This window comes from Anas platyrhynchos, chromosome 18, assembly GCF_047663525.1.
Source record: "Anas platyrhynchos isolate ZD024472 breed Pekin duck chromosome 18, IASCAAS_PekinDuck_T2T, whole genome shotgun sequence".
In the NCBI taxonomy this organism is placed as follows: domain Eukaryota; kingdom Metazoa; phylum Chordata; class Aves; order Anseriformes; family Anatidae; genus Anas; species Anas platyrhynchos.
In genome coordinates, this window is record NC_092604.1 from 12,073,409 (window position 1) to 12,094,086 (window position 20,678).

The window sequence follows — 20,678 nt, forward strand, 5'->3', positions numbered from 1 at the left end:
AGCAGGGAGAGCCAGAGCAAGTAACACAAACCACTCTGGTTTATCTAGATACAGGTACTTTATTTACAAATATTTAGATTAATAGCATTGTTACATCAAATGAGGAGTACAGCAGTCCAAACAAATCCTTTCTGTGACAGAAACAATAAGACCTACTGTAACTTATTCTGGGAATACAGGTATTGCACCTCAACAAGCTGTAGTCATTAGAACATTTACTTCCAAACTTCTTATCAGCAGCAGGTCATGGTCCCTGGGCAAACCCTTTGTGGTGCAACCTTGGTTTAAGCAGGACACTTTAGCTGTAGATTTGAACATAGCCATCTATTTAAGAATATTAGTTTAAGAAAAAAAAGACTACCAGACAAAACAAAGGGACAGTGCACAAGTTACCCAAATCCTATGGTTTGCACATTCCAGTTTTGGCTTTTTATTTAACATTGACTGTACAATACTCTGGTACCACTGTTGACTTACAAGTCTGAACATTGTATAGTTTTAGTGTCTAGAGAGAGATTTTAGGACTACTTTGTATTTTAAACACTGCAGTAAGACTAGAGATTGGACATTTGATCAGTTAAACACTTACCCCCTTCCATTTTGAAGTCATATTTGATGTTTTCCAAGTGAAGCTGCATGTAAAATACAGTACTGCATAGAGAGCAACACATTTAATTCTGACAACATAGTAAACCCCACATGCAGTTCTACAAAATCCACATGTGCATGGTCACCACTTGACGTCTCCCCTTTATAAATACGGGTTGTATCACCCTGTTAAGCATGTACTCTCTTTCTGAAGAAGCCCAAGTCTTAAAAGGAACCCTCACTTGGTACTGTTAAAATACAACAGTAGCTAAAAATCCCTGGAGAGCACGTTGTTTTGACTGTCCAGTTCAGTATCTGACCATTGAAAAAGTTAAAGGTATAAAAGCATAAGGTGTGCAAGAGAACCAGCCTTTGTATACATTGCAAGGCAGGTAATGAAGCCCAATAATGCAAAATGCTTACAGAAGAAGAAAGCAGGTTAGCACACTGCTGATTGCACAGAACAGGATTAATAAAATGGCATAGATATACCACAGTGCAAAGATGAACGACAGATTCCACTAGTGTTAATTTCTGCATTGGGATTAGAGTTCCCCCAGCACAATGTCCACTGTCAACACCGAGGAGTTAAGCCTATGTTAGTGAACTGCAGTTACACCTATATCTGTACGGAGGGGGCATGTGGCCACATATAGGTCATACTGTACAAACTGATACTTTCTTATATACTGTTCTAATGCCAGTAATCATTTTCTTCATTAAAATCATATACACAGGATGTATTTAACTGTTAGCTCAGTTCCTTCAAATTTTATACATATTTACGTTCTGTTAACAAATGTAAAGGATAAAAGTGGCAAAAAATGATGTAAAGCTATGAGCACAAGAATGAATGGTTTGTTTCCCTGTGCAAGTTGTACACTCCTGTGCCAGCCCACCCCTGCCCCCAACATGCACACCACAGGGAATTCTTTCAACAAGCACATCGTTACAGAGCCCCTTTCTACCATCAGAAGTCATTTCACAGCAAAAAACTTATCCTTTACTATGGACAGCTCTACACAGTTAGAGGTGGGGAAGAAAGGCTGAAGAACCATAAAATTAAACCGTACAAGACAAAGCCCTGCGAAAGTGTAAAATCATGAGTCCAGCATCAGTGCTCAGTTTAAATTACGTATCTGTGACACTATCACAAGGACAATCAAGGAAAAAAAACTTCTAGATTTACCATGCAGGAGAGGTTTTATTACTCTACTTGCCTTTGATAACCTGATTACATCTAAAGTTGTTTAGCAGTTTAGTATTGTGTTAAACTTGTTTCAGTTTTAATTAAACCCAATAAGATGTACAGAAGACAGGGAAGCAATCAAAAGCACTGCTCCCAACAGACAGGTGAAAGGTCAGAAATGAAGCCATGAAACAGAGGTCACTAGCAGCCACAGCCTTCTCTCTGGGGCTGGGGTTCACTGGTTAGTCGCCCCCCCTGCGGAGCCGATGGTTTGTGCTGTACACCCGATTCTGCAGCATTCAGATCCAGGCTTCCATCTTGGATATTCTGGTAGATTTTCTTGGCAGCCTCCAGGAATGCATCTTCAACATTCTCTCCACTACGAAGAGAGCAGCGGGAGTTATTTAGGTTACACTTCAGCACAGCAAAGCAGGCTATGGAGGCAGCTGGCTAGACACCCTTGCTGGGATTTGACAGGTCACCAAGTGAAAGCTGTTGCTACCCTGCTCCTCTTTTCTCAAGAAAGAAAAGCTTACGGTACTTAAAGCACATGCGTGAAGTTTAATGGTTCATCTGCAGGACAATTTCTGATACAGTAATTCACTCCCTAGCCTGTAAATCTGCTTGGAGTAGCCCTGAACACCACTCCATCCCAAAACACAGGATATCAAAAATAAGCTAAGGCACTGAGCCACATGTACACAATGAGTTTCAAAGAGGCTACAACACAGTGGAGTGATTGTTAGTCAAACCTTTTTGTTTAAAAGGTTCCATTAAAACACATGCCACTCAGAACCATATTTATTAGCACGTCTGGAGATGCTATTCCTTGTGTTCTGTCAGGCTACCCTTACCTTACACTAAGACAATTTAAAAGTACTTCCACTAGTAAAACCTTACAACAACTGAACCTCACGGCTATATTTAAGAGGAATATAGAGATTATAACTAAACAGATCACATCTGATACATTAACTCTAGACGGAAGTAACTTACGTTTTTGCACTTGCTTCAAGGAACAATAAACCTGTTCAGAAACAGAAGTTTAACTGTCAATGCATAATACACTTCAAATAGCCTCCAGTCAGTCACCTTCTATGACTTTCAGATTGCATGCAAGGGACTACTTTAATCATAAAAGATCATTTAGTACTAAGTTAAGGCATCAATACACAAGCTGATTTCTAAAACCAAGCACAGTTAGAATTAATCTAGGCTATCTGAGGCACAGTAGAAGTTTGTACATATAACTACGTTACTTTGGAAGTGAAAGCTTGCATCTATCAAGGGTGAGGATTCACTTTAACATCACTATCTTGTAGGAAATGTAACACCTCAAGAGAAAAGAGACACACCATTTTCTTCAGCAAATTGTTTGGCTTCTTCATACGTAACATCTCTCTGTGCTTCCAGATCTGCTTTATTTCCTATGAGGATTATCACCTAGTTGAGAAGAGAGAAAATTAGTTTGAGAAAAGGCTTATTATCTTTTTCCCCAGTAACCCCTTTATTACAAGATGAAAAGAAGAAAAATGAAGTGTTCAGAAAAGTGCTGCTACAACACCCATGCATCTTCAGGAAGACACTGTTCTAGCAGTGCCCCCCTCTATGCAGTCAGGCTTAGTGCCCTGCTGCCACTTTCAAATTCTTTAATCTGTTCTCATGAGGTAGTCATAAGAAAAAGCAGTACTCCTACTCTTTATGCATGAGAAGTTGTACTCCAAACCACGCTTCTTGCTTTTGTTTAGTCACCTGCTAGTCTAGCCAGAATCTTTGGCAGTTCTTTCACCACAGTAAGAGTCTTCCCATGAGCTTGGTTATAAAGTATTTCAGAGTTATTCACAAAAGACTGAAGGACAATTTCATTGTTCAGTCAAACAGACACAGAAGAACCTTCTTCCCTCCCTACCCCTCCACAGACCTGGACAGCTTTTTTTGAGGTTTAATTTACATTCCAGTCTAAGATGAGTGCGAATTCACTTGATTACCACCAACAAGGCAAGGCGAAATAGTAACAGAAGTTAAGGATTGTTCAGAAGTGACGATAATTTTGGTCTCCAACTGCTGAAAATAGGCCCCAAAAAGCAAGTAAAGCAGAGCAAGATTCTTGGAAGAAACCATCATCATTTTCCTACACAGGAGCCCACGCTTTTGTTGCGATTGCAGTAAGGGAAGAGTTACCAGTGTACTGCAGGGTGGGGACATGAGGGTAACTCAGAACTAAGTAGTTGAGAAGCACAGGCAGCTTCTTCTAAACAACACCGTGACCACTCCAGATGCTTTGGCACAAGTCTTCTAACTCTCGCTTTGAGATAATCAACCTTGATTTCAAGCTAAGTAGAGTCCAACTTACAGTATTTGGATTGGTGAGATTCCTTGCATCTGTCAGCCAGCTGCTTAAGTGATTATACGTACTTCTTCTGCAAAGAATCAAGTGAGCACAGGTTTTAGCTACAGAATTTTTAAAATACTTCAGAGCCAACAGTACAGTTAGCATCCATTACCCACACTAACACATCATACCTAATCCTCTCCCAACCTCAAGAACAAAGAAACAGCAGTATCTTGTTTGGACTTGCACCAAGATTTCAACAAGCTACAGAACAACTCTTGCAACACAAACAGAACACAGACAGACAGGCCAATTCCCACTTCCAGTATGTAGCAGTACTACGCTCTTCACAAGGACACCACTCACACTGTTGTATAAAACACTAAAGGATTTCCTGTCAGAGCCCTGTACAGTAGTACAGAGCTTTGGTAACAGACAGTACATGAGGTAATTTGCTTTTTACTTGAAATTTAAGTAAACAGGCAATACACCTATGTGTGAAAACAAGAGGTGCTTGCAGAATATCAAGAACAGCCTCAAAGGAAGATGGGAGACATGAAGGCAGAAGTACTTCATGTTGCACATCTAATTATTCTTTTAGTAGTATCTTTCATTGTCATTTGTGAAAGGAGAATGGGATAGCTTCTATACGGTCTCCTTTTATTGAAGTCTGACTCCGGGGCCTCTCCACAGGCTCGTCCTCCAATCCCTATGTACTGAGAGAACACTGAGCATGTTTACACAGCCCACTGCAGTAGGAGTAATATATTCTGTCCTATGCCTACTCTAAGAACATTCCTGCCAGGCAAGCAGCAGGAATCCTCTGCCTCCCTCCATCACCAGGAAGATAAAAATCCATACACCGAGGGGTAATTCCAAGGGGAAAGCCAGTTCTTTAGCCAACTTCAACACAGGCAGCCAAGACCTGAAATTGCAAGACCCTTAGGGCTTGTCGGCAGTGAAGTTTTCCAAGAAAAGCAGTTCACTTCATTCCCTGTGTTTCATTTTCAGCTTTTTAAATGCTTAAAAAGTATTCACATAAGAAATGTAATAAGCTTCATGCACAACATCCCAACACAGAGTCCTTTAAATGAAGTCAAGAGGACAGAGAAGACAGTAAGTAGAAGGTTGCAACATCCAAATAGCTTCTATAGCACACAGAGCTACAATGTAAGTGCCAGCAGCATCTTACCTGGTAATGTCATAGACCATGAGAGCTCCTGCTGCTCCTCTGTAGTAGCTTCGTGTGACAGCCCTGAATCGCTCTTGTCCTGCTGTATCCCAGATCTGTAGTTTAATTTTTTGGCCACTAACTTCAATTATTCTTGTGCCAAATTCAACACCAATTGTGTGGGGGCAGTCCGCCATAACTGTTATGAAAAGTAAGAGGGAAGATCAGATCCTTCCAGCATGAGGTCTCCTTGTTGCAGAGATCTTACTGCCATCAGTTTTGTTATGCTGACTACACTTTCAGTCTCTAAGAGATCTTCACAGCTACAGTAACTAAACCATATTGCTTAACCAGGAATAAAAGGATTTCCTGAATTGTTCTTAGTTTTTGGAAGTTAAAAAAGAAGCCTTCTCTAATCTTATTGCTGATACCATTTAGCTGTATACATGGGAAGATACCAAGTCAGTTGATTCTCAGTCCTGTCCTTGCAGGAATGGTTAGCTATTTTAATCCAGTAGGAAAATAATAGCTTTAAAGAACTACCCAGATACAGTTAAAAGCCTCTAACACTTGAAAAACAAAGTTGTTTCAGATGGAGTAACAGCATGACTGTCCACAGGAAAAAGCCAGTTTCACAAGTAGCTATCATATGGCAAATCAAAACCAAGAACGTGGCTTCTAATTAGAATTTCACTTTTTATTTTTTAAAGAAAAAATAATCCTCAATTCTTTAAAGAGATCAAGAAAGTTGAGAAAGGACAAACACACGTTCAAGCTGTCTAGAGTGAGTCCTGCAGTACAGGTGTTTGACACGTTAGTTCGGCTGTACAAGTTCTACTCAATGCTGATATTTTTCAAGAATTAACCACGGAACCACCCGTTCATGAATTTAACCATATGCAAAGTAACATCTAAACAACTGGGTTATCTGGAATTTTTAATTAAAAGAGCCCACTTTCTACTGGAAAATAAGAATATTTAAAGCACAGCTTGTACACACATTGCCACATCTAGAGTGGTGCAAGATAAAGACCAACGTTGTATTAACAGATAACTACAGACTTATCCACTGAGCGTGAGCTACAGGAAAGTCAAGAGTTCAAAAGCTACTGCACACTCTTATGCAATGCACAGTGGTGAGAAGAATTGAAGATAGTTGTTAATTTGCTGTGATAGCATACATGAGGAAACATTATAGTGGAGATGGAACACAGTAAGCCTTAATCACCATCACGCAGGGTAGTCCCAGTGTCATGAGTCACAGCAACTACAGAGAATAATACTACTTAAGCCTGTAAACAAAGAAAAATGAACTGTCCCCCCTTTAATTCCATCATCTTTAAAAACGACAACTCCGTGTTCGAGCTATACCAATATTAAATACAGGCACATTTTAGACAATAAATCTCACTTTGTTTCATATCACAGTTCCCTGGAAGAGCTATGAAAATGGACGCGGTCTTCCTACCACTCAGTTAGGACTGAAGCAGCACTCCTGCTATTACTACATCAGCATTTTGTTCCATATTTGCAGGAGTCAGAAACAAACAAATCTGAGCAAGTAGCATACAATCATATGGTTAGAAACAAACCTAGGTTCAGAAAGACAATGCATCAAGCTCATGCATGACAGAAGCAGAAAGGCAGGAAAGAGGGACAAAGTACACCAGTTTGAATAAATATTGTGAATTTATACTCACATTTCTTTTCTGTGAACTGATGAAGCAAACAGGACTTTCCTACACCCATGTCCCCTGTTACAGAAAGAACAGTTAAGGCTGACACCACATCTTTGTCACAAGAAGTCCATTTTGTTCACTGCACACAAATAGAGCACAGACACAGGCAGCCAGTCCTCCCTCAGGTCTGGTACGCAGCATCCTATGCCTGGCTACAGCCTGTAGAAGTTATCAACTTTCACACTGCAATTTTGGTTACAGGTGCAGGTTTGCAAGCGAGGGCGAAACAGAAACACACAGAGACCGCCTGCATTACTGACTTCACAACTGTTTCAGCAGGTTGCAAGCTGACCTGCAAGAAGTAGAAGTGCAACACACATTTCAAGTGCCTGACCTCCTCCTGTCACCTCCAGCTGCTGGTAAGCACATTGAAAATGCTGACAGGCAACCAGAACACACCAAGAAATTGCTTCACTTCCACTGATCCCCTTACACAACACCCACAGTGAGAGACAGCAAGATTTTTAGTACCACTTTTCCACTGGCTGACGCTGTCACAGCACCCCGACTCACACACCTTTACAAGATTGCACATCACTGCCACATACGCAAGATCATTAAGAATTAAACAATTAACAGCAATACCAGTTCTTCCAGCAGAGTAATAAACGCAATCAAGTTGCTGGCTCTAAATAGCCAAGGAAGCTGCAGGTGAAAGCCACCTTTCCAACACACAAATATAGCCTAACAGAGCTTATAAGCCTAAAGCAAGGGATTTTAGTTGGCACTTGAGTTGTCTCCAAAAATATGTAAGACCTTTAAGGCAGTAACAGTGCTATAGCGAACCTGAACCCATGTATCTGAGAAGCCATCACAGAAGCTCTTCCCATTTCCAGGGCATTTATAGATTTTCCTAAATGTAAGCCTGATTCAGGGACAACATGCACAAGTTTTTAGAACCTTTTTTTCCTCTAGTGCTGTGCAAGGGGCTAAGTGCCACAGCCCTAGCAGGGAAGATGTTCAAGAACACTGAAGTATGTCAAGAAGAGCAGCGATTTGCTGAGGACCTCAGCAATAAAGTGAACTCTACAGAGTATTCTTTGGTACTTGCCCCAGTCTGCTTGGCACCAGTTGTACCAGCACACAAAATATTTGCCTTTACGTTGTCAGTGGCTGCAGTTTCAGGGCAAGCATGGCAATCTGTGAGGGACTGAGGCTGGACAAGTTGGACTGGAAGAATTAATGCTACAGCTGATAACACGCAACAGAAGTCAACAACAGTCAGGCACAGGGTTTGTAGGCAGGATCACAGATACAAGCACCGACAGGCATGTGTCCACTTCGTACTTACCAATAATGATGTACTTAAAGATGTAGGAATAGTTGTAAGGTGCAGTTGCCATTGTGGCACTAAAAAAAAAAAAAAAAAAAGATCAGAACCGCTACTTATTCACTAAACTCAGCCCAAATCACCAGATTTAGCTTATACAAGCAATGAAAAACACCCTTCCTCTCCCTCCCCCAACTATCTTTCACATTCAAGTGTTGTTGTACTTCCCCAATCACTGAGTCAGTGCCAGAGCCATTCCAGCCAGACTCCCGTATCATTTGCTCTGAACCTCTATCAGCCAGAACTCTGAACAGAAACACGCTCTTAGTACTCATTCAGCTTTATCAGGAAAATCTTCAAGCTGTTGAAAAGCTCCAGGAGCTTCTTGATTTGCACACAGTCACTGAGTAAACCAGCACTCACCAACCAAATAGCTGATGGGAACTGAAAATAAAGTCTGACTCCAAAAGAAAAGCCTGCAGAGGATTAACAAAACCAGCAATTTGGAACGAGTACCACACTTGAGACTTGTAGCAGAAGCAAAGGAAACAGTGCAGTTTGCCTCCAACAGGTAAGAATTACTAATTAAGACAGCACAGGAATGCTGCAGCAGCCTTCGCTGGACTTCTACATGCCCAGGTCCAAAAAGCAGCAGAAGCCACAAGTCAGATGTTCAGGAAGTTAGTCACACGTCTGTGGCTTGGTTAGCACAGCAGCACTGCATTACAGCAAGGCTTAGCAGCTTTTGGTTTTTTTTAAATCGTATAGCTTACCAGTCCTGTAAGATTTACTCACTAGTCTATGTTCCACAGTGGATATGACAGCACTGCAGTTAGATTTGGGTTAAGTTCTTTCAATATTCCAGAATTTTCGTGTGTAGAAGGAACTGGAACTGGCTGCAGCCACATGAACGGACTCGCCAGCTAACATCAGCTAGCACAACTGCGAGTCTGTACTGCCCAGATTCACCTTTGTCATTTTGCAGAGAAACACCTGCTTTTGTCCCAGGTTTTAAGTTAAGAGTTATAGGAGTGATCAGTTCAGCAAATGAAGATTTCTGCTAGGAATTCACCATTTCCTTTCCTGTTCCTGCATGGCAGCCAGCCAGCAGCACAGCAGTACTTGTAATACAGAACATGGCTTCAGCCTAGGAAGGTTTCTATTCAGCCACGTATCATCCACATGACAAATTGAAGCAGTATTGCAAAGAACTGAAAACACAGGAAAGCTTACGAGCCTGGACCTTTTTCAAAAGCAAACTGGTGTTTCCTCAGCCAAGATTAACCCCCAGCACCGACCTGCAGCCACAAGAAAGGTGACTGACAAGAAATCTCATTTGCAGCACACAGCCAACAACCGCTGCGTCGCCCAGCTGAGGTTTAAAGCAAACACTCCTATCTAGACCTTGGAGGAGGGACGGCTGCAGCAGGTAGGTAGGAAGGGTTTGTACCATCTGCACCTTTCCTCCATGCTTTGCTCAAGATCTGGGAATTCAAGGCCTTCTCTCCCAAGCCATAACCAAAGCATCAACACTCAGCCCTAAACATACACATGCGCTATCCTATTAAACCAAGCCTAATCCATGATAGCAAACACAAGACTGTTTTGGGGGGCAATTCTTGTCCATGTTGGCAAAAACAATTCCAGAGGAAGCACCGCACTGGTTTCAAGACCGGTTGTTTCCATCGAGCGAGTTTCAGAGGAAGTTCCTCCACGGCAGCAAGGGGAAGCCGCGTGCAGCCAACCCACACAGCCACCACCCCCTGGTCTCAATCTGAGCAGCAGCTGCTCAGAGCGCTTTTACTGCTCTCCTGGGTAAGGATTCACACCCACAACTGACAACGCGCTGCCCTTTGTCCGCTGTAGAGCAAAGCAGCGACTGCAGTGCCATATCTCCTGGAAGTGAAAGATCCAGAGTTACAGTAAGAGCTTCAGCAGAGGCACCGGTTATTTCCAACTCTGGCAAATGCTGACAAGTAACTGCTGGTTAGAATCCAAGTTACTGTGACACTGCTGAAACAAACTGTACTTCAAGATTTCTGAGTCCATCTTCACGTGTTCCTCCTCTTCTCCAAGATGTCCCAGTAGCAGCAGCCTTCAGCCCGCAAGCAGCTTCTGATCCAGTGCACTCATTCCTGCAGGTCCTTTTAACTTGCCGCCTGCTTTCTAGGTACAGCTGGCAGGGCTCAATTCATGTCTTGATCCATTTTTTAGGCAGAGAGCTGAACTAGGAGGTATGTCCGTGAAGTACAAAAAACTTAAATAGACCAATGCAAGCCCTTCAGGAGGACAGTGTGAACTCCACTGTTTTTCAAAGCAAGTAGGTGTTGCAGCCACAGCACAGCAAGAAAGCTGAAGAGCTCAGAAGCACTAACACACATCCCGTCGGAAGGGCGGTATTGTTCTGGGCAGTAGCTACGGGAGGCGTACAGGTGCTAGCATCTGCTGACTTACAGGGGTTCAGCAGTGCAATGCTGCGTGTTTCGAGGTAGAGAGCTGCTCATGCGGGGATTAAACTTGTCCTGCAGAAACACCATTGCCCCCTCTTCCCTCACAATCCCAGTTGGCTAAGGAATGCTAAGTACTCAGGAATACTCCAAGGTTAGTGGTTTTGAACACCTGACTTCACAGTAAGACAGTATGTAGCAAGTGCAGGGCACATGTCTCACTACCCAAGCATTCAAAAAGCACTGCTGGAAGGTGGGGGAAGACTTTTTTTTTTTTTTAAGAGTGGACAAACCAGGACCCCTGTGCAAGCTGTATCACAACCTGAAACAGGTCTCTAACTGGAATCTTTACTGACAAATACATGGTTGTTTACTGGACTCTTTGCTTGCTGAGGTGTGTCAGTTTTTGTTACAGTCTTTAAGTAACGAATTCTGTAACTAAGCTATTTCTGTATAAAAGAAACTGTCACTGCTTTGCAACATATGCATCAAAATCAGTTCCCACTTCAAAGTGAAAGCTAGAAAACCAAGTTCTGTGCTTGGCAACAAAGTCAGTTACCCCTTCCCACCCATTTCCTAGCTGACTTCAAGCCACATTCACTGCAAGAACTTTACCCTCATTCTGAGAGTGATGTTAGGCTCCTTGTGGAGGGGAGATGCACCACAGACCCCACTGGGTGCTGAGCTAACATGCTGTTTCCACAGCTTGAAGTGATTAGCAGCAATACTGAGATGCACTGAAGCCACGAGCCTGGAGGTTCTCTCAAGTCCCCCATAGTTCAGGGAGAAGTTACTGTGTATGACAGATGTATTGAAAGCTTGCAGAGATGCATACGAAGTTTAAACAGTTTCTGGAGTTAAACTGAGCAATAAAGCAATGCTTTGGTAAATCTATTCCAAGGGTCATGCTACAGAAAAGATGCTGAAATGCTCCAAATTAATACTAAGGTCAGGAATCTTTCCCGAGGAACAGATGGCCTCTTTAAAAAGGCTTTTAACATTCAAATTCCAATGAGGATAAGCAGGAATCCAAACTACACTGAAATCATGGAATAAAATTGACATCCCTTTTTTCCCCCTCTGTTTAAAGATGAATCATGCAGCAGAAATGAAAATATTAAGTGAGAGTTATAGACATTAAGTAAATCATCTGGGATTAAACTATTCCACCTTGCAGCTAACAGCATTTTAATCTCCTTAACGGGACAGAACCTTGCTAGTAGTAACACATTTCAAGCTTTTCACGATTTTACATCACCCCGTTACTTCACTAGGTAGACACACACAACAACCCCTGCTGTAACATATTCAAGGTCTAAAAATGAAGGTGGACCTGAAATGTTCTCTGATGAAGGGGCTGAAGTGTGACAACACGCAGAAGACACAGGAAAAATTCAGCCTTAAAGCTTACAAGCTCAGCATTTCCCACAGATGGGGAAGGAAGCCCAGACAAGGCTGGAGCACGACAGAATTCCGTAACTACAGAACATTAGCTACATATTAATACTAAGGGTTAATTAATATTGTTGATTGCTTCAGCCATCTGTAGGAACTGGTGCTCCACTCCCACTTCACAGCCCTTCAGATGCTTGCAATCTCTCCGTTCCCAATAGAGGGGTTTGGAGCTGTCCTCTGAGGGGTGGGAGCAGGGAGCGGCCGTGCTGGTAGGAAGAGCCACAGGACTGGCACCCAACTTACCTGCAGCCACTGCTGCTGTTACACAGCACGGTACCAGGGTTAACCAACCCCAGGCTTACTTGTACCAGAAAGCAGAGGTTGGGGCTGGAGGGTTGGTCTGCCTTCCATCTTTCTTCCAAGAAAGTCTGCCAACTCAGACCAAGCCCTGGCTGCTTTTCAGAGGTGAAGCTTCCCCAGAGCTCAGAGCATTATTTCAGAACAGCAACAAGCCAGAGGATCACGTTTTACTCTACACACGGTTTTGCTAGCTTCAAAACCTCTCCAATTAATTCCTGCATTGCAGTTAGGAATAGATTTATTTATTTTTTTAAAACAGTGTCACCACGATCCATTTTCTGTATATCTTTTTTTGCTTAAAAACAAGGGAAGGTGACCTTACTAAGACACTAGCAACACCTATATTTCTTCCTCTAACCAAGCACTACGCCAGCATTTTGCAATCTCACTAACGCCTTATTCTAAGTACAAGCACCCACCCATATGAACTGAAACAAGGTGCTTCTAGGTGCACTACCACCAATCTCAGATGCACCCAGCTGCTGCTAATTACAGCCACAGCAGCTTCCATGAGAGCCATGCAGTTCCTCAGAGCTTAGCTCAAGGACATAGCCCATTTCAAGTCTTCACTGGATGTCATTTGCATGGAGAATTTTCATAGCATTATGCTGAGCAAGAAACAGTGTGTTATTAGAAGAGACGAGAACCTGTAATCGCAGGTTTTATTAGACACTGCATGTGCTGAATCCATTAGCTGGTCAACCCACACAGAAGCGATAGCTGTCTGCAGAGGTGTCAGCTTCCAGCTCAGGACAGTCTGAGTATTACAGGTTCTCCTTCAAAACATACCGCCCTGCAGCCAGATGACCACAGTTTAGTTAGTCTGAAGTTTTGTGTGTTTTTTTAATATCATCTGGCCATCCAGGTGTTCTTTTGGTCGTTCCTCAGGGATATGCTGCAGAAGAGAAACTCAGAGGGCAGTTCAGTTTCCCTCTATAAAAGAGGATGCCACTGTATCATATCCAAAAACAGAAACAACTTAAAAAAAAAAGCTATCATCTTTTTACATTTGGAAAAAATATTAGTCATAAGGGGAACTGTGTGCAACCACTATTATTTAGAACAGATTCTAGATCTCTACACAAAACTAACAGGTAGTCACGAGCTTCCCCAGTGCATAATCTCCCTTCTTTTCCCTGCATGTTTACTCTGACATTAATTCACAATGAACACTGAGAAGAGATCAATACAAGTGGGCAGAGGGGAGGGAGGGAAATCTAGTGAGAGGCAGAATTGTTTCAACTCATTATTTTACTGTTCCCGATAAAGACTTTTGTCAAATACACCAAACAACGCAGTCTAACTGGTACCTTTAGAGGGCTGCTGGAAACACAGTCTATAATAGCATCAATTGTCATCTCCTGTAACGACATACTACACTGCAAGGTAATAACAGTTTTGTTATCAAATACACCCAATTGGTGAATTCCTCCTGAGTCCGTAGCAAGCCCCGAGGTACTGTCAACATTTCATTGTGGTTCTATCACCTCCATGCACCAAGGAGATTTAGGTCTTCCTTAACATATAAACATCTCAGCCCTCTTTAAGAGAATGCCCCCCCAGCAACCCTGTTGTTTTCCACCCCCTCCTCTACTGGGGTTTTAGTATGCTTGTTACTGAAAATCCCACCTTCTTCTGAGACTGATCCCCGAGGAGTCCTGTGAGCAGGCTGTTAGCAGCCCAACACTTTCTCTTTCACAGGATTGCTTCCTGCTGGCCAGTTTCTTACTCGTTCTTCCAGAGTCATCCTCTCTAGTTACCCTGATTGGACTTCAGCAAGCATCTGATAAAGCCAAGCACAAGTAAATCTGGCTGAACTGATCTCCAGTGATAGCAGCCCAGCAAGCATCTTATGAACTGCTTTTGAAAATCATTTTGTATTTCCTTATTACTTCCATGTCCAGTTCTTTTTGAAAATGCACAAGGCCTGCATGTTCGGGGCTCAGACTAATGAGCTTGCTGCTATGCAGAGCCTTCTTTCAAGCTGTTTTTGGAATAAATGTATTTGCTATATTCTTTCATCATGTGAAACACGCTACCTCAGCCTGAGGTCTACTGAGTACTTCTAAAGAATTCACAGGTTTTACATTCTTCCTTTTTAGAGAGCCTTAGCCTTGATTTACAATAAAGTCAAGGTTTCACGCCATCTTCACTCATTGCTCAGCAGCTGTCTGGCTGCACACAGACCGTATTGGCTATCCTATAAATGGTTTCACACCCTATCAAGTTCTGCCATTTTATTTCCTAAGCTTCCTGCATTCACATGCGCACACATCATTTCTTGCTAACCACACCCTAGCACTGCAGCTAAATTAAATATCGCATACCTGTCCTCATCAGTAAGAGCACTTTCTCCGATGTCCATTCTCTTAGCCATGGTTGTTTATCCATTTGTATATCTTCATTTATCCTAGTTTCCTCTTCCTATAAGAGTCTAACCTGTACCACGTGTCTGTCCTGGCAGCAGAGGAACGAAGTTCCAGAGATATCAGATAAGCTTAGGGACTGTATACACAAAAACCAGAGGAGTTCTGTTCTCAGTCTCAGAAATCAGAACAACATGCAACTGTTTGGAGTCATCACCTTAGAGGGAAAAATAAAATAAGGTTTTAGAACAAAATTAAGGTCTACCTCCTTTGTTCCAGTAAGATACAGCAAAAAAGCAAGAAAGAATCATAATTAGGTTCCACTGGATGCATAAGGTAAGCAAGTGACTTTAAAGGTCCAATTTACATTTTGAATCCTGGTACCTCCAGTAGAACAGGTTTGCTTTTAGACTACTGTTCTTTACAGTAACTTTTTCTTTAAAAAAAAAAAAAAAAAAGTAAAAACAGGAGGTTCTTCCTTCAGTTCAGATTTATGACTTGTTTAAATCCCTACAGAAAACCACTAAATTCCTCGTTAAATCATAGTACCTAAACACCATGGGGCTTAATAAGTCCCCCAGGGCTGGGATCTTCTTCCCATTCCCAAGCAATGCCCCAGCACAAGAGGCCCTCAATCAAAATCACAACAGAAAGACCCCACAGCACACATCCCGTATCACAACATCCAGTAACTTTAAGAGTTAAGACTTCCTTCATGGGGTTTGAAGTGATGTGGGATACAAAGCACCGACAGTATGCACCAAGGCATGGTTTTATATTTGAAAACCAAGAGCCACAATGCTTCAAAGGCCTAGAGAGCTCACACCATGTAACCTCCCCCAAAGCAATACAGCCATGGCCTGAGAAATCCCCAAAGCAAACACTTTATTTTCCCTGGCCTTACCACAAGGAGAACACAGGATAATTTTAATTCAAGCCAAAACCGTGCGGAGATGTCACTGAACCCTCAAGGATGCGGTGCAAGCAGGCACCGGGCACCCAGGTGACAAAGTAACTTGCCTGGGCAGGAGCAGCGCTGACAAAAGGAAACGGAGGCCGAGCGGGGAACGCTCCTGTCACCCCTCAGAGGGCAGCAGCGCGGCTCCCACCCCCCCGCCGCTGTTTTTCCACCAAACCCCAGGGCCGGAGCCCCTCACAGCCGAGGCCCACAGGCGGTGCCCAGCAGCGGCCTGCTCCTGCCGGGCCAGCCTCACCCCGCGGGGCCCTGACGGCCTCTCGGGGCCTACCCCGGTGCGTGAGGAGAAGGAGGAGGAGGAACAGTAGGCGCCACCGCCCCTCCGCGGCCTGCAGGGCCTCGCCGCCACCTCACGGAGCCTCGCACGGGCGGCGGCGGCGCGGCCCCCCCCCGACCCCTCAGTACCTGGCCGCGGAGCCCCCCTCCCGCTGGGCGCTGAGGCGCTCGGCTTCGGGCTGTGGGGCGGCGGGCGGCCCGGCTCGGCCCTGCTCGGCGCGGCTCCGTGCGGCTGTGGCTCCCCGCGGGTCCCCGCCTGCGGCCGCCGCTGCCTCAGGCTCAGCTCCGGCGGCTCCGCTGCGCCCCCATCCCCGCCCGGGCCCAAGATGGCGGCGCGGCGCGCACGGGGTTTCCCCTCCCACTCTCGACGGGCTGCACAAAGCGGGGCGCGAGAGGCCGCGGCCCAGCCAATGGCGGAGCGCGCCGGGGGCGGGGCGGGAAAAGCGCGAGGCGGCCGCGCGCCCGTGCCCGCGCCTGCGCCTCAGTCCCTGCCCTGCGCCGGGAGCGCGCCGAGGGGCGGGGCCGGGCGGGGCGGGGGGCGGGGCCTCGCCTCAGGCTGCGCCGCCGCCGCCTCAGGTGAGGAGAGGGGGAGGGGCCGGGAGCCCCCCCGGATGCGGAGAGTTAATGAGGGGAAAAATTAACGAGGGGCACGCGGGGCCCGCCTGCAGGGCAGCGTCTTGCTCGGTTGGGATCGTCTGTGAGGCCCGCACGGGGAATGAGGGGAATTTATGTTTTTTTTGAGGGGAAAAGATGCGGTCCCGGGCAGCCCCCGGCAGGCAGAAAATGGCGGCAGGCTGCGGGCCGGGAGCGTGCCCGCCTCAGCGCTCAGGGGCTGACAGCACAACTCACGGTTATTTTCCAATTTCTGTCCTTAGATAACGTCTCCGAGCCCCCAAAACAATGAATTGTAAAGAAAAAGACCCCGACGTAGGTCACACGTTAGCTGCAAAGCCCACGTCTCCTGTCCGGTCGCAGAGTTCCCACACACCGGCCCCACTGGTGAGGTCCCCGCAGCCCCGGTGTTCGTCAGGACGAGCTGGGCAGTGGCAGCTGCAGAGATACAGGAACACACAGCACCCAGGTATCGAAACACAGAATAGTGCAGGAACTGAGAAAGCACTTTTTCTGTTTCCCATTCCTGTAAAATCCATATCCTGTCTCATTTCTTTTATAATGTCCCCTGGAACGCTTTAACCAGCTTGTTAATTTTAGCTTTGCATTTTTAAATGTGCTCTTTAAGCACTCAGTGCAGGCAATGCTAAAGAACTAAAAATACAAGATGCTGTGCAAATCTCGCAGCTTGTAGGATTAAAAGAGCTGTATCTCAGGAGATGAAGAAATGCAGTAAAAGTATCATTACGAAGGGCTCTATGAATCTCCAATTCCATAAACTTACCCAGGTGCTCAGCTCAGTTCACAGACTTTCAGCACACAAACACAGAAATTGTAGAAACAACTAATATTAAATGAGTTCAGACGTTTGAAATCAAGACAAATAACGTTCCAGACTGATTTTCAGATTCTCGCTTTTTCTCTATGTAGCATTTAATTTAAACTCCTTCAAGATTGTCTTTGGAAAGCCTTAGGGCCTACTAAACCTGCCAAAGGCAGTTACAGCTCTGCAGAGAAATTCCTGCAGGGGCTGCTAGCGGGCAGCCACGCAGCACTGGCCGCGCTGTTGAGGCAGAGCAGGATGCCTCCTCAGCTTCAGGGCACAAAAGCAAGCAGATGCAATTACAGCAAGCAGAGGGATTCTACTAACTTTAGAACTGAAAGTTAATTAAGGCTTAAGTGTGACTGAAGAGAGCTAATAGTGTTTCTTGCCCACATACATATTTGACACTGAATCTAAATAATGTAATCTCCTCCCCTAACAGATGACTGGAGGATAATAAGGATTTGATTTCAGTCTCACATTATGGAAAACATCAACCTCTGCTGTGTCTCCGTGTCCAAGATTCAAATTGCACCTTCACATAAAGCAGCGTGTCGCTGCTATCAACTTTCCCATGGAAATATCTTTCCAGAATGGGTATTTTCCATCTCCTTTACTAATCCCATTTTCTCAACATAGCAACGTAGAGGGAATTCCCTGTTTTCTGAAGTGACTGCTTTCTATGAATCACCCCTTCCCTGACACATTACTCAGCTCCTACTGGGGAGGCACGGGATTCTCAGTTCCACATCATCTGGGCAGAAGGCTCTTACCAGGGTAAAAAATATGCACAAAAAACAACTACTTGCTTTTTTTTTTTTTTCTATTATATATACAAGAAAAAAAATACTATGAATAATGATACTAAAAAAGATCTCAGTAGAAACATATAAAATCTGCTGGCAGTATATGACTATTGTATGACTACTGACAGTTAACTTTTTTTTCACAGCTGTTAGTATCAAGGTCTTAACTTTTAAATAGGCAGCACCATGCAACAGAGCCATTTTAAAGGTTTGCAGTACCTTACATGGAGTGACTTTTACTAGAAAAATAGGTCAAAATGGGTCAGTAAGAATGATTTCCACAAGAGGGAGTCTTTAAACGGAAAATGATCTGACAGTTTTGACCCAGTTACAGCCTGTTTTTCTGTTTAAAAAAAAAAAAAATTCCTTTAAGCGTTTGGCATTTTCCCAAATATTATTAACACAGACAATAACATTTCCTTAAGAGGTTTTAAAATTACGACTGTTTAAAATACCACACAAAAATCCACAGTTTTTATTTAACGTTCCATCTTGGTAGTTAGTTGAACAGTGTTGGCTTTCATGTTTTCACGAGATGCAAGTCATGACACGTAGTGTTATCGGTGATGCCCTGGGAGGGATGACAGCTTTCACAGCCTGCAAAGAGTACAAGGAGCTGCCTTGCCTTCTATCTTCTTTTCCAGTGAAAATTCCAAGCAGTCCTGGCCCTTTTCACTCTGCAGACATCAAAAGTGCATGAAGTTACCACAGAGTGCCCTGGGCTTTCCTGTAGAGCTGAACAACACCATCACCTGGTCCAGAACTGCTTGCCTAAAGCAGGAGGGCATTGCACCTCCTCTGTGACTAACAGGACAAGCACTTCTCCCCTCCAGTGGCCACAGAATGTCTTCAGGATTAAGGCAACAACTCTCCAAATCACTTTAATCTGAGGACTGGGTTGTGGAGAACATACTTTAATCCTGAACAGAATGAAAAGCAGTTTTGGAATATAATTATTGTTATTTCTTATTCGCAACAAAGAAGATTAGAAGCCGTTATCTAACCAAAATGGTATTTTTTCATCTGAAACTCAAATTTCAGTGATTTACTCTCACACGCATTTTATATATAACTGTCATCATTTGTCAGATGAGCTAAGAGGCAATACAGATTTGCTTTAAAGGGTCTGGTTTTGAATCATTTTGTTTGTTTTTATCAAATACTCCTCTAAAGTTTAAAGCGCACAAAAGATGGAAGCAAGACAGAAGACTGGATAATAGCGTCTATATTTCTTCTTTGATTCTTTTTTTCTTGTGAGTGCTTGAAAGCTTGCAGCAGTTTTTCAACAACAGTTATTGAGAAAAGGCTGACTTCAGCTCATTCATTCTGAACATCTGGGCAGAACCTAACAACAGTAATTAAAACCCACTAAATTGGTAGCAATACCAAATTGCTGGAGATGAAATACTGCATATCGTCCCACCCTTCTTTGTGGATTTCTGCTAGGTCAATACAGCCTGCTCTTGGAGATCCATTTCTACGTGACTCTTTCTGAAGTTTCTGTCAAGAAAGAACAGCATCCAAATTTTCTGGTCACATAAGCATTGCTCTTGGATTTATTTTTTTTTACCACAAACCCCAGGAAAAAGTAAAGACTCAGAGTTAATACGGCTGATAGGTTTGTGGATTCTGCTCTTTTCAAATTATATACAATAATCTATAATATCTGCTTCCTTGTTTCAGATTGTATCCTTGTTTAAATACTTTTAAAGTAATGATTAAATTACATGTTAACATTTGTGAAGAATGTGGAACTGAACTGTGCAGAAAGTTACAGTCATTTCTTACTCCACTTTCTTTATACTGAGGAGAGCAGTGAGAAGGCTTGCTTTAACCATTCTACTTGGTCAGAGCCATCTCCAGGCCAGGAAGTTTTGATTCCCCCACAGCCTGCTCAATCCTTGAACAAGATGAGTTGTCAGCAACCTCAGCATCACTCTGCTATCCCCAGAGTCACTGGGAGCAAAACAGAGCTCTTGATTCTTAAAGTTGGCCCCAGGAAACGCAGACATCCATGGTCTTTAATAACTGAAGGTGCAGCTTACTTAGCATGCATATTTCTGAGACTGGAGGAAAAAAGTCACCGTACCGTTCTTCAGGACTCTGGCTGTCCCTCGTGACACAGCTCAGCCCGAGGACCAACGGATAATGAAAAATGAAGAACACTTACAATGTTTTCAGAGCAGAAGGGAACTGTAATATCTGCTTTATTGCTGTTCCTAAGAGAAATGCTTTGTGTTCCCTTTGCAATGTGCTGTTTTAAAATACTCCAAAAAGTGATTTCTTCTGCAAAGCTTCTCTGAATATTATATCCCTCCTGGTAAAAAC

At 43.8% G+C, this 20,678-nt stretch overlaps 2 protein-coding genes and 1 long non-coding RNA gene across 4 annotated transcripts in view; 2 read left to right on the top strand and 1 right to left on the bottom strand.

Moving 5' to 3' along the window:
* Positions 1-8,286, top strand: part of CNTRL (centriolin) — a 40,795-nt gene extending 32,509 nt beyond the window's left edge. The window contains exon 45 of the transcript XR_011804048.1: positions 7,221-8,286. The gene's annotated coding sequence lies outside the window, so the exon portion shown is untranslated. The remainder of the gene's footprint in view (positions 1-7,220) is intronic.
* Positions 40-16,427, bottom strand: RAB14 (RAB14, member RAS oncogene family). 2 transcript variants are annotated; one of them, XM_027471189.3, is made up of 9 exons: positions 16,239-16,427; positions 14,819-15,074; positions 8,311-8,369; positions 6,981-7,034; positions 5,302-5,479; positions 4,131-4,197; positions 3,133-3,220; positions 2,774-2,804; positions 40-2,156 (listed from the first exon to the last, which is right to left on the bottom strand). In XM_027471189.3, exons 2-9 carry the CDS (start codon positions 14,866-14,868, stop codon positions 1,979-1,981), a joined length of 705 nt encoding a protein of 234 aa, XP_027326990.1. In that variant the 5' UTR covers positions 14,869-15,074; positions 16,239-16,427; the 3' UTR covers positions 40-1,978. The 2 variants fall into 2 exon arrangements, with proteins under 2 accessions (XP_027326990.1, XP_027326991.1); XM_027471190.3 differs by lacking the exon at positions 14,819-15,074 and having other exon boundaries at positions 16,239-16,426.
* Positions 16,428-16,554: 127 nt separating this feature from the next.
* LOC106020186 (uncharacterized) lies at positions 16,555-19,335 on the top strand. Its single transcript, XR_011804049.1, has 4 exons — positions 16,555-16,685; positions 16,985-17,190; positions 17,987-18,321; positions 18,995-19,335. It is a non-coding gene; the product is annotated as an uncharacterized lncRNA (long non-coding RNA).
* Positions 19,336-20,678: the final 1,343 nt, after the last annotated feature.

Bases quoted from the DNA above. Each gene is read 5' to 3' on its own strand.
- RAB14 (XM_027471189.3), bottom strand. From the start codon at position 14,868: ATGGCTAAGAGAATGGACATCGGAGAAAGTGCTCTTACTGATGAGGAC. The intron at 4,198-5,301 runs GTAAGATGCTGC...GATTCTTTGCAG, and splicing joins ATGGTCTATGACATTACCAG to AAGAAGTACGTATAATCACT. The intron at 2,805-3,132 runs GTGTGTCTCTTT...GTTTCTGAACAG, and splicing joins ACAATTTGCTGAAGAAAATG to GTTTATTGTTCCTTGAAGCA.